The sequence below is a fragment of the Passer domesticus genome, chromosome 15 (assembly GCF_036417665.1).
Source record: "Passer domesticus isolate bPasDom1 chromosome 15, bPasDom1.hap1, whole genome shotgun sequence".
Classification (NCBI taxonomy): Eukaryota; Metazoa; Chordata; class Aves; order Passeriformes; family Passeridae; genus Passer; species Passer domesticus.
In genome coordinates, this window is record NC_087488.1 from 1285097 (window position 1) to 1298765 (window position 13669).

At 54.0% G+C, this 13669-nt stretch overlaps 1 protein-coding gene across 1 annotated transcript; it reads right to left on the reverse strand.

Moving 5' to 3' along the window:
- Positions 1-1950: 1950 nt before the first annotated feature.
- LOC135281378 (noggin-2-like) lies at positions 1951-6795 on the reverse strand. Its single transcript, XM_064390188.1, has one exon. It carries the CDS (start codon positions 5370-5372, stop codon positions 4740-4742), a length of 633 nt encoding a protein of 210 aa, XP_064246258.1. The 5' UTR covers positions 5373-6795; the 3' UTR covers positions 1951-4739.
- Between the last annotated feature and the right edge of the window lie 6874 nt (positions 6796-13669).

Below are 13669 nucleotides of genomic sequence, written 5' to 3' on the forward strand. Positions count from 1 at the left end.
CCCTGGCACTATTAACCTCAGCAGTGTGGCGTGATTTTCATTGAGGTGATGAACAAGGAGCTGGGGGTGCCTGAGGAAGTGAGTGCCAGAAGCTCAGCTGGAGCTCCTGACCAGCAGCAGTCAGCAGGATGAGCTCACCAGGGACCTGCTGCTAGACCAAGCAGGGTGTGCAGAGAGACTGGCTTTCCCTGATAGCTCCTGTGGCCATGACAGGCTGCAAAGGTGATTGACAACAAAGGCTTGGCCTGGAGGAGGAGATGAACACAATTTTGCATGTTAAAAAAAGGTTTAGCGGTTTAGCCTGGGCTTTAAAGGTTGAGGAAGGCAATTACTGCCTCAGTCCATTTGTCTGCCTTTCTAGGAATGATGAGTGATGGGCCTAGGTCATCACCTGGGCCTGAGTCAGATATCTCAAGAGCTGGCACTGAACATCTGTGAGCTCTGGCCCCATGAATCTGAGTTACCCTGGCAGAGCTAGCGTGCTGACAGAAACTGCATTCCTACACACTGGCCTTAGTTGAGGGGACATGAGCTAAACGGGGAGAGGCAGGGCAGAAAATCAGGATGAAATAAGCTTTGCCAATGAGACAAGGAGTTAACCTGCTGCTGGTGTCAAAAGCAAACTAGGATGTGAAAGAGGAATGGAAAGGTGACTTCATCCCATCGAATCAAATGTCAGGAGCCATCCTGAACTCATTCTCTCTCCCAAGAAAATCACGATAATCTAAATCTGGGGTTCATGAATACTGAAGCAATTTACCAAGTGATAGAAAGGCCTTGACATGCAGAAAGAAGAGATGGAGACCTCTGCAAACCTGAGAGAGGGGCTCTTTGCTTCAGTCAGGCTTTGTAGGGCTACAAGGAAGAGATCCAACTGTGATTCAGCCAAGGGAGCTGCCCCTGATCAGCACATGGTGTTGTAGCAGGTGAGCTTTGGCCAGTGCTGGCTGTGGAGAAGAAAGGTGCCTTTGCTTTCCCGCAGTGCTGGAGGACATGTGCCTGCAGGGCACGGAACATCCATTGGGTCCTGTGGAACTTCCTTCATCACGTGTGCTCTGCCCTGCCCAAAGGAAGAAGTGGCTAAAGGGCTGATCCTCCAGATAACCACCTTCTGCTTAAGTGTGGGGACTCAGTGTGGAGAAGGGACACTGCAAAGCATGGGGCTACTGCAGCTCCACAGGGCATGGGCACGGTTCCCCTGCCAGCACCAGGTGAGTGGAGAAACAGCTGGGTGCCCAGGAATGGAGGTGCACAGCCTTGTCAGTGAGTGCCCGTGGCCATGCGTGGCTTTTGACAGTGTAATGACAGGAGGGACCCGAGTTAGAGGATGGCACCCACCCTCAGTGCTCCAGCCCTTTTCCCAGGCCATGACCCCAGAATGCACTGGGAAAGCCATGTCTTCAGAAGCTGGCACCCACCACATCTCGGGGTTCTGCCCCTTTCCCTCTGCAGCTCATCCCTTAATCACAAGCAGCTTGGGGAGACAATGCAATAACCACACCAAAGAATCAGGCTTGTTCCCCTTTGTCTTATTCTCCTTTGAGGCGAGCCATCACGCCCACGGCCCGGCCGTCACACGTCCGACTCACTGCCTCCCAGGGCAGCCACACTCCTTGGCACAAGGGCACTGTGCCACCAGCACCAGGTGACCATGGTCCAGCACTGTGGAAGGTTGGCAAAGCAGAGCCAGGTGGGCTGGCACACGGCTGCCCTCTGCTCCCCAGTTCTAGCCCTCACCGAGCACCTTGGCTCTCAGCTCTCATGCTTTCACCTCCAGACAAGCCATCATCTCAAGCGGGACCACTGGTTCTCCCCAGAGATGGAGGCAGACCCCTCCTCCCTCCAGCACATGGCATGGAGGCTTTTAGGCTGGTTTTCACTGAGTTCACACAAATCTCGCCTTCCCCCTTCCCAGCCCCCCTTCCCCGCGCAACTGAACTCAGCCATTGAGCCCAGCGAATGGTTTATTTCCCAGGTTAGCACAAAGCAGGGGTCTCTGTGTGCCCCTGGAACCAGCAGAACAAAACGCACAAAGACGTTAGAGGGCCATTTGTAACCAAATCCCAACACACCAGATACTGTTGGGATTATGTCAGAAATATTTTCCCAGAATGCCTTCCCCCCATGCTCCCTCCTACAGATGTTCGGCCCCCACACCACAGATGTTGTTCCTCTTGCAAAATGAGCTTTCCCCTTTCTCTCTGAAATGCCCCTGATGTTTTGCACATTGTCTTTGCTGAAGTCTCATTTTCACCCTGCCCTCTGCATCTCCCCCTTTCCCGATCCCTCACTGACAAATGCGTGGAAAGGCCAACCTGCCTCCTCAAACAGGGATGAGGGGATGGCTGCAGGGCTCTGCAGGGATGTGGGCTATGGGATGTCGCTGTCCATCTTGCCTTGTCCCCATCACACCCATCTCAACAACTCTCTCCCTGTTTCAGCTTCAATCTGTGACCTCCAGGCTCTACAGGCCTGCTTCACGGGACTTGCTGGACCTCAGTTCCCTCAGACAATGATGGAGGGATACAAGCCAGACCCCTTGGAGGGTCCTGGTGCTTTCCCATAGGCTTGGTGTAATGCTGCTCTCCTGTGCTGCATGCTAAGCTGGAGGGGGGGAGGGTCTCCTTGCAGCTCCACAGCTGCCTTGGGGGAGAACATCTCACTGGCCAGGGCCTTTGGCAGCAGGGATTTGTTCCTCAGGGATACCGGGCACGTTTCCGTCACGGTTCAGACAGGTTTCATTCACCAGTGGGAATGGCCAGACCTTCCCCTACAGCACCAGCAGCCCACGCAGAACACACAGGGGAATGGCCTGGCAGCCTGTCAGGGCTGTGCTCCAAGCCCTTTGACCGACCGACCGACAGACAGACAGACAGATGTCCGTCGGCAGCGGGCTCACACTGCCAGTGCCCTCGCTCTCCGGTGCCGGGCTCCTCCCTGCTCGCTGTCGGAGCCCGCCCGGGTGGAGCCGTCCCGTTTCTGCCTGGCCCTGGCTCCGTGAGCTGCGGTGGGAGCGCGGGGATCGGCCTGGCACCAGCGCCCGAGCCGAGGGCCCCGCGCGCCCTGGCGGGCTCTGCTGAGCCCCGCACGCACCCAGCGGGCACACAGGCCGGGCCCGCGGCTCCGTCGCGGCAGCAGGTCGGGGCGCAGGGCTCCTCTCCATCCTTCCCTCCTCTGCTAGTAGCGGCAGCCGAGGAAAAAACATTTGTTCCGACACACGCGGGGCTGCCAAGTTGTGTCAGGCGCTTTGATGGCCGGGGCAGTAACCTCGACTGCTTCCTCTGCCAGCGGGAGAGCCGAATCCAAGAGCGCAGAGCGCGGAATCTCCCAAGGACTTCAGGTGACACCTCCAGTCCGGGACATCGCAGCTCTTTTATGCGGTACGAGACATTTCTCTCCCGTCGGTGTTTTTCTCTCTCCCCAACAGGTTATACTTATACACGCAAAGAAATCCCAGAGCGGAATCCCGGAGAGACAGAAACCGGAGGAGCTGTCCCGACTTCTGGGGCATCTCGTGATTTACACCAGCGTGGCCCAGGCAAAGCCCTTTACTCAGCACCTGCTCCGAGTAAGAATCCGAATTTCTGCTGGTCTCCCAGAGAGCTGGAGTGCAGCATGGGGTTTTTCTTCAAAGATAGAGTTTATTGCTAAAAATGTTTGATCAGTGATAGCTCATATTTACATTGATATGTTTTTAAAGGAATATTCAAGTAAACATTTCCAATAGTTTCTGGCATAATCTCTAGCTTTTTTTTTTCCTATACACAAACATTAAAAATAAATAAACTGTACACAGAAAATTTCCTTTAACATCTCTACACGACTATATGTATTCCCACACAAAAATCAATTCCACTCTTTCATAGATTTGTACTTTTCTTTAAAATTTCCTTCTTAATTAATTGTTATACACTTTAAAAAAACCACTAGAGAGCTTGGCAAATTAGTTCAAACATCAGTGACAAGGTCTGAAGAAGATAAAAAAAAATACAGCACAGAGAAACAACCATTCGGGGATGCTGCGGTTCTTGTTTTTCTTTTTTTGCACCCTCCGCCCCTTTTCTCCTTTTGATAAAAACATTTTTACAAGAAATTTCTGCCCTTCCCTTCGGCAGGGAAGTGCTTGGGTTCTGTGGGGATGGGTTTAAAATGTGGTCCTATGTCTTTAAAATAATAATAATAACAATAATAATTATAATAATAATAAAAAAACCAGCTGCGATTTCCCCCCCTTTTCCTTTAAAATCTCTCTATTTACACGGCTGGTAGGTTTTTTTCATTTTTTTAAGTTTTTTTTTTTTTTTTTTTTTTTTTTTAAATTTTCCTTTTGTTAGAAGGCTATATACGTATAAAAATAGACATCTGATTGTAGTGCTTTACTGTGCCTTTGGCCTGCCCTGCAGTTCCTGGGTTTACTTTCCCCCCTTTTGAATAAAATAATATTAAAAGAAGTCCAAGTGAAAAAAAAATTAACAACAAAAAAATCAAACAACAACAACAAAAACGAACAAGCCCCCCCCCTCCCCAAAAAAACAAAACCAAAAAAACCTCCAAAGCGGTTCACCTTCTCCCACTTCGCTCTGGGGGGTGGGAAAAAACCCCACCTCCAAAAAAACTATCCCAAAAAAACCCCACCCCACCCCCCAAAGAAAAAAAAAAATCCCACCCGAAAAACCTCCCCCCCAGCCCGCTAAAGTGATCCGGAGGAGGAGGGCGGCAGTGCAAGGGGCCGGGGAGGCTTAGCAGGAGCACTTGCACTCGGAGATGAGCGGGTACTGCACGGGGATCCAGGTGCAGTACTTCTGACTGGACCAGCCCTGGCAGTGCCAGCGCAGGAAGGTCTTGGTGACCGACTTGACGGGCTTGCAGAACATGCCCTCAGGCAGCGAGCAGGACTTCTCGGCCAGGCAGTTGCCCTCCTTGATGTAGCGCGGCCAGAAACGCACCCCCAGGTCCTTCCAGGCGTAGAAGACGGGGCAGTGGGTGTGCGCCCAGAGCCACTGCAGCACCTTCCGCCGCGCCTTCTTGCCCAGCCGCAGGCGCGGGCCCCGGGGCGGCCCCAGCTCCAGCCGCCGCAGCTCGGCCGGCAGCGCCGCCCGCCCCCGCCCCGCCGCCGCCGCGGCGCCCGAGGCGTTGGCCGGCCCCGGCACGGCCACGGCCATGAAGCCAGGGTCGAAATGGCTGCCCAGCTTCTTCCTCAGCGTCCTCTCGTCCAGGTCCTGCTCCTTGGGGTCGTACTCGGGGTCCGGGTGCTCCACGATGTCCTTGACGGGCAGGTTGTCGCTGGGCGAGGGTCGCAGGCGCAGGAAGGGCTGCCCGCCCGCCGGCAACCCCAGGCAGAGGCAGAGCAGCAGCGCCCGGATCGCCGTCATGCTCCGGGCGGGCCCCGGCGCTGCTCCCGGCGGCCTCGGCTCCTAGCGCTGCCCGGCGGCGCCCGGCGGCTCCCGGGGGCTCATAAATAGGCAGAGACACCAGTGTCCGACGGGGCCCGTTACTTTAAATAGCCCGGCCGGGGTTGTGTGACAGCCGCATCTGAGGCTCGCCCCGCGCCCGCGGCCGCTGGCTCCCGGGGCTCCCCGCCGGGCCGGCTCCAGCCGCGGTCGGCAGCGCCGGGGGGTCCGAGCCTCCCCCGCGGGGGAGGGCAGGGCACGGCGGCGGCCGAGCCTTCCTCCTCCTCCTCCTCTGCCGCCGCCGCCGCTCTCGCTCGCTCGCTCCCCCCCAAAATTCACAGCGGACTCGTCTCCATCGCCATGGTGACAGCTGGGCCGAGCCCCACGACAGCTCGTCTAGACGGTGTGACAGGGTTTGGCGTGAGACCGGAGCCCGAGAATAAAACCCTCCTTTATAGCCGGGCGCGCCGGGCGAGGGGGCGGGAGGAGGGTCACGGCGCCGGGGCGCTCGGGCGGCCCCTGCGCGGGCACTGCCGGGGCACGGCCGGGGCAATGGGCTCAGGCGGCGGCGGGCGGCGGCGGCAGCGCCCGCGGCCCGGCCGGGCTCCTCCTCATGGCGAGCAGCGGGGGCGGCCCGCGGGCCCCCGGGGCATCCTCGGCGAGACGGGGCTGGAAGGCAGGAGGGTGTCCCCGGCACCGGCGAGGCGGCGCGTCCCGATTCCCTGACGGCTCCTCGGCGGGGACGGGCAGGGTCGGGCTCGGCCGTAGCTCAGCAGCCCCGGCGACCCATGCTGGTGCCGCTGCTGCTGCCGCTGCTCTGGGGACCCGGTCGTCCCCACCGCGCTCAGCGCATCCAGGCGCGGCGCCGCTCCGTGCCCTATGCTTCCTGTTCGGCTCGGCGCGGTGCGGTGCAGCCCGGCTCGGCTCGGTGTCGCCCGATGTCACGGTGTCCCGACCGCCGCCGCCTCCCGCCCGCCGCGCTCTGCCGCGCCGCCGCTGCCGCCCAAGTTAAATACGCGCTCGGCGCGGGGCCGCCCCGCCCCCCTGTCACTTTCGCCGCGCGCTGAATGACAGCCGGGTCCTGCCGCCACCCCCGGAGCCGCCCACCTCCCTCCGGAGCCGCGTCCCACCTGCGGTCCCGGCCCCGGGCTCGCCGGGAGCTGTCACCCCAGCAGCGGGCACGGCACGGGGCTGGAGGCGATGCCCCGGAGCAGCGGGGCACGCACCAGCCCGGGCACCGCACGGACCCCGGGTGGCGGGACCCTCACTCTGCCTCTGCCTTCCACAGCTGCTTTGCTGCCCCACGTCTGCTTCTGCACAAGAGCCCAGCCGCCATCAAACCACCTTCCAGCTTTATGCAGAGCTTTAGTAGAATAGAGTGCCATGTCCTTAGAGGCCTTCTGAGACAAAACACCAGGGTGGGAGCACTCCAGCATCAGCATCTCAGCTGGAGAGACACTCCTGCAAGGGAGTCTGCAGCCTTTCAGGAGCATCGCTCCCACTCGGGAGAAGGAGTCCCTGCATCCTTCAGTCCAACATGGCGTGATAACCAGCCAGGTTAAAGCACTGGCTCTTCCTTCACCTCCTTCTCAGCTGTGTGGGGCTACATCTTTTTTTTGGAGAAGAGCTGGACCCGCAGCCTTTGAGGCACAGAGACTGCCAGCCTGGTGTGTGTCAACAGTGCAAAACCCCAAACCCTCTTCACCTCCTTTACCTCCACATTGCTGAGCACTGAGCTCACACTTGAACCATATCCAGAAATTGGACACACAGCTGGTTCCTCCAGGCTGACAGTGTGTAAGAGCATTCCTGCCCATGCCAGTCACTCTCTCCCAAAGCCATGAGATAACCAGCTACCCACTGGAGCCAAGGAGGGGTGCAGAGGGACTGAGGTGGATAATGGGGCCAGTTTCTCACTACAGAGTGCTTCTGACCTAGCAAAGAGGGGCTGCAGCAACGGGTCATCCCAGAACATCCCTCTGGCACATGCTTGGTGTTGTACAGAGCTGGCTCCACTTACTAGACTAAGTAACAGAACATCTCCCCTGGCTTCTATCTCTTCATCATCCCAGAAATGCCAAATGTTGTGTTCAGTCGGGAAACATAAACAAATCCCCCGAAAACAGAGAGGCTGGACATCCAGCCCTGAGTCTGAATAGAGTCAGAGCATCTGCTGGACACTGGGGAGAGAGAGCTGCTGTGCCAGTGCCGGAGCCAATCCCAGTGCACCCCAGTAATTTACCGTGTGCAGGAGTTTAAATGTATCTGGCCTTTCTTCCCTCACTCTGTATTTGTGCTTTCATGATCCCAGCTTGGTTTGCTGAACTTGGAGCTTTTCTTCACTCATTTGGCTCACATGTACTCTGCAATTAGACCCATGAAACTGTATCATTTCCCAGATTTTTCAGCATTAGCTCTCAATAATTTGCAAAAGACATGAGTATTGCTATCCCCTGAAGATGAATATTATCCGTGAAATGTTATCATTATCTATTTTCTGACCCCGATGCACATGCAGTGCTTGAAGTGAAGGCAACCTGAATGTGCAAGATGTGCTCTGCCATCTCTCGCTGCTGGGTGGGAAAATGCAGCTCTCTCAGTAGTGTCAGAACTAAAGCAAACACAGAAATGAGAAGCAGCTCAGGGCAGAGACACCCAAGAGTCAGGAAGGGGGCAATTACTCAGCAAGATGTACTGCTGTTGGCACTGCTGCCTGAGTAAATCCTGGTGGGGTGATTAACATCTGACTGTAATTGTAATAATAAAATCCGACATGTATACAGCATTTTTCATCCTGAAGGATCCCAAAGCACTCAAGTAACTTAACTCCTTCAGCTGTCCCCTGGACTTTATAAACATGCTTCTTAATCATCCAGCCCCAGGCAAAGATGTCTTTGCTCTGGCCACCCTCACCTTGCTTTGACAGGTCCCCCATTGGAGGGGAGAACCTCTCCAGGGTGGGCTAGAGAAGATTTCCCCTTCTGCAGGCAAGATTCCTGGAAAATGGTGCTTGGCATGTTCCAGGGTTAACGAGGCAGAAAGTACCAATATCTCCAGGGGCTTTGAAGACTGCAGTGGGCTAACTACTCTGCTTTTGTGCTAGCCACTGTGAAGCATTTCTGGTATTCTTCTGAGCTTCCCAAGGGGGAAAGGGGAAATGAAGACAAGCTCCTAGGAAGGAGCTTTAAGGCTTCATTCTGTCTGCAAGGTCTACCAGGAGAGCCAAAGGCTCCTTCTTCCCTTCCCTTCCCTTCCCTTCCCTTCCCTTCCCTTCCCTTCCCTTCCCTTCCCTTCCCTTCCCTTCCCTTCCCTTCCCTTCCCTTCCCTTCCCTTCCCTTCCCTTCCCTTCCCTTCCCTTCCCTTCCCTTCCCTTCCCTTCCCTTCCCTTCCCTTCCCTTCCCTTCCCTTCCCTTCCCTTCCCTTCCCTTCCCTTCCCTTCCCTTCCCTTCCCTTCCCTTCCCTTCCCTTCCCTTCCCTTCCCTTCCCTTCCCTTCCCTTCCCTTCCCTTCCCTTCCCTTCCCTTCCCTTCCCTTCCCTTCCCTTCCCTTCCCTTCCCTTCCCTTCCCTTCCCTTCCCTTCCCTTCCCTTCCCTTCCCTTCCCTTCCCTTCCCTTCCCTTCCCTTCCCTTCCCTTCCCTTCCCTTCCCTTCCCTTCCCTTCCCTTCCCTTCCCTTCCCTTCCCTTCCCTTCCCTGGCTCACAGCCCAGCTCCCAGTCTAGCCCTTAACTAAAGGATTTCAAGTTCAAAAGGGTACATATCCCATATCAAAATAATTCTGTGTAAGAAGAAATATGTCATGTTAAAGGCACTTTCTGAAAGGCTAAAGTGGGTATCATCTGTTTATTTTTGCTTCTTTTCCTTATCTGGCACCCCTTGCCAGCTATGGAAGACCTGGAAGATTTTGTAACAAAGTAAAAGGGTGTTTTTAATTTATATTTGATAATGTTTTCACTGGAAGGCTGTCAGCAGGTAAACTCCAAGTACCAGCAAAGCATCAGGGATGCTCTCTTACCAACAAAGTTTTCATCTGACAAAGTGTTTTATCTTTTAGCTTGTGTCAGACAGAACTAATTGAACTCAAAGCCAGATGTGAAGATACTGAGCAAAACTGTGTTTGTTACAAAGTCGATCCTATTCCTTCAGCTGTAGGCACAGAAGCTTCATATCCACCCCTGAAACCTTGGAAAGGTCTCTTGCCAGGTGTGGCACAGGAAGCCCACACTTGGGAAGATGAGACTGAGAGGAAAGAATTGAAGAGAGGGAGGGGAGAAGGAAAAAAGAGAAGAAGAAAAGAGAAGAGGAAAATAGAAGAGGAGAACACAGCTCCCAGCCAAGTGTATTTTGTCTCTTTTGGTTGTATTTTTCACGCTGCTTTCTGTGTGTTTAAGTTTTCCAGGATCTCTTTATGCTTGAGAAATAATGTTGATGGGCTGGCATGGCAAATATGAGGAAAGACTTGGGTCTGACAAGACAAAATCTCTAATTTTCACTTAAAGAACCAAAAAAAACCCCAGTGGTGCATCAGGTTTTAATTAGAGATATGTTTATTTTCCAGTAGAAATACATTACCCTGCTCTCGTCAGTGAGTCTAAAGGAGCAGTTCTCAAAGTCTGCCACGGCAAGTGGCTGGCAGGGCTCCACAGGCAGCCTCGGCAGCAGCTCAGGGGCTGGCTGGCTCCTGCTGTCTTCTGCGAGCAGGACACATTCAGGGCCTGAGAACAGCTGGCTGGCCCAAATCCTGGTGAAGGATAGGGGCAGGAAAGGCCACAAAGCCACCAGGGCCGGCAGTCACTTGGCACCTCTGTGCCTTTAACTGGCCAAATTCTTCCGGGGAAAAAATGTCACCGTAAGGGTCAGATGAATGGGACATGGACACGCAGACACACAGAGTGTCCCTCATGTTCATCTCAGAGCTACTGAAGTTTAATTTATGTAAGTAGCTCAATAATCCTGGTTTGAATAAGGTTACTCACCAGCTCACGTGTTTCTCTTCAGGAAAATATGAGAGGATGATATATGGGATGGGAAGAAGGCAGCCCCAGTCACCTTCTGCTGAAATCTATGTAGGTCTTGGACCTGCCCCGTTCACCCCCATTGTCTGCTCCTCAGCCTTGGGCCACCAGCCCCACCTCGGCTGCACAGTGCTGCCCTTCCCCAGTGGGACCAGGAAGGAACATCTGGCAAAGGTCAAGCCAACAGTGTCCCAGTGGAACCCTCCAGCTGTGCCTGGGAGGTCAACACTCACCCTGCGCTGAGCTCCAAAAAGTTGATGGAGAAAAAAAATCACCCCTGAAGCTGCAAGGAGATTACTTGGAGCTTAGGGGATTAACCCTAATGCTAACCCTCAGAAATAAATTTTCTCTATCTCAGGTAAGGTGGTTTTTCTATTCTGAGCTTCTTGGCATCCTTCTTTTGCCCTTATCATGACATACTTTTCTGTTTTTCAAGGTCCTTCTCCCTCTTGGCATCATGATATTGTACCCCATTCCTCTCTGCCTCACCCCTTTCCAGTGGTCACTATCCCTAGAAATGTTCAAAGGACATGGATATGGCACCTGTGGACATGGTTTAGTGGTGACCTTAGCAGTGCTGGGGTAATGGTTGGACTTGAGTATCTTAGGGGGGTTTTCCAACATAATGAAATCTATTATTCTATCACTTGTGTTCAAACTTATTTCTTGCCATACACCAGGCCCAGTATCTCCCTGTTTTCTGTGGAGCTGTACCTTCCATTTCCCTTCAACTGCCTAGAGCTGGTCCTTCAGCATTCACATTGTGATTCCTGATCTCTGTAGCACTTGCATCTACCATACCTGACATCACTCACTTCAGTACCCCATTTCCCTGTTGTCCCTGAGACTTCTAAAATTACTCTACCAGTTCCAGTTAACAGTTAGCCCAATTTCTTTTAGTAGTGCCTGATGCTATAAATGCTTTTAAAAAACCTACCCTATCACCATTGTATGGGAAAAGTCCAGTGCTGGTTTCCTCCCTCCTCTCTTAGAGCTTGGAGTTGGTTACATCCAATTTACTACACCCTGGACAACCAGGAGAGGTGATGCCCAAGGTAGTGGAGAAGGCTGCTCTGAGCTAAAGGTTGGGTTGCTCTCAACTCATTCCTAGTGCTTACAGTGCTCATCAGCTGCTGGGCCATATTGACCAGGCTGGTGCCTGCACACAGCACACAGGCAAGAAGCAGGAAGCTGTTCCCCTGCAGCCATCAGCAGGTTTGCTGCCCTTTGCACTGTGAATATTCACACATCAGTCGTTGTGGTCCAGTGTATGTGGGAAGGAGATCTCACCCTCCAACAAGGGAATCTGCAGAAGCAAAGTCCCTGGTGCTGTAGTTTGATCTTCCTACCCTCACTCAGCCCAAAGCATCCATCACATGTCCTGGGGGCTTGGAAAAAGTTGGGATCTCAGGATGGATCCCTCTAAAACTCCGCAGGGTCAGCTCTCCTCTCCCAGGGGACCTGGAGGAACACTGTGCACTGCAGAGATCTGGAATGATCCCTGGACATCAGCCAACCATAAAAAACAACAACATGGAGCTCGGAGGTTTCTACCCCCTTGGCATACATCTGTCACCACATGTGTTGACACAGAGCAATGCTGCCATGTCACGTTGTACGTGGCAGTTGCTGTCAACACCAGTTCAGGGCAGAGAGAACTCCTCAGGGCAGCTATTTTTTGAAAATGTCCTTTTGAATAAAGGGCTGGACCAAGCCTTGGGGATACAACCTGCCACTAAAGGTGGCCATGCTGGGGAGCAGTCTGGCTTGAGGACTCCTGAGACACGGCCCAGGGAGAATGTGTGTAAACCAAAGACAAATGACCAGCCCCAGGCCAGCCTGGTGACACCAGGCTTTGAAAATTTGTGACCCTTTCCTTTCTGCTTGGACAAGCCTTTTGCCACTCTGGAATACAGGAAGACGTGGTGGCCAGTGTTGGGAACTTTTGCCAGGCAGATGAATAGAATCACAGAATCATTAAGGTTGAAAAAAACCTCTGAGATCATTGAGTTCAACCTTTAACCGGGCACTTCCAGGTCAACTGACAAGCTATAGCCCTGCACAGCACATCCAGCCATTGCCCAACTCAAATGGGAATCTATAAGGACTCTCCTCCAACAGCAGCTGGACCAAAGATCCATCTACAGCCCACCCCCAGCCCACTTCCCATCCAAACAGCCATCCCCCAGCAAATGCTGCTGAAGGACACAGCACTTTCTGCTGCCTCTTCTCACCTGTCCTCAGTGCTGGCTGAAGCTCTCCCTCCTGCAGGACTCTGGCAGGTTGGTCCCTTCCCCAAACCGCTGCTCCAGGCTCCCTCCTGGGTGTAGGCCCATGTCCCTTCACAGGGATCTCATCCCAGCCACCTTGAGGCCAAAGGAGCACCATCCATGATGCTCCCAAGGACACCAGGCTGTGGCTGTAACCAGCGTGGGATGGAGGGCAGGGCTGTGACTGATGTGTATTGGAGGGACCTCAGGGTGCTCCAGCTCAGCAGACAGCAAGGACAGGACACACCGGGAACATCCAGAGGTACAGTCACCTGCACTCAACCCTACTGCCCGTCCACCACTTAGCACACTGCTTTCTGGGGCACCTCGTGCTGAGGTTTCATGGCACCTGGGTGACCTGCCATGCTTCATCTGCCTCTGCAACTGCAGCTGCCTCTGCTCCCCAGTCTGGCACCTCAAGCACAGCTCATCTTCCCCTGGCAAAAGGGCTGTGTTTTGGGAGTTGCACTGAAGGCAAATGTGCATGGGTGAATCTTTTACATCTATTTTTTTCCCTCTTCAAGTTTTTTTTAACCTTTAAGGAATCCCTTTGATCTCCTTTGATTTTTTTTATTCAAATATTGCCCTGGTGGGTGGCCTCAAGTGGCAGAGAGGTGCTCCCCTGACCATGCTGGGGTGCTGCCTGTGGGACTGCCTTGCCAGCTGACACAGTGGGTGATTTGTGCCCCTTGTTCCAGGACACTGTGGGGTCTCAGAGCACCTTGCTCCAAGCTCACACACATGGACAACCTTTGCTGGCTCTTTCCTACAGTGCCACTCCAACCTGCTCACTAGCTTTGGGAAGCTACCTCCTGGAGATTCTCCCAAGGAGAGATGTCTCCTCCTTCCAGCACTGCTCTCCTCCATCATCAAAGCATCACAGGAGGGAAAGGCTAGGAGGGTCTGACAGCTTAAATCACCAGGAGTCAGGGAATCTCAGTGACTTTGCCCACTAACCAAAGTCTGTGGAGGCCAGGGCAATCTGAGGAGAGTGTGTT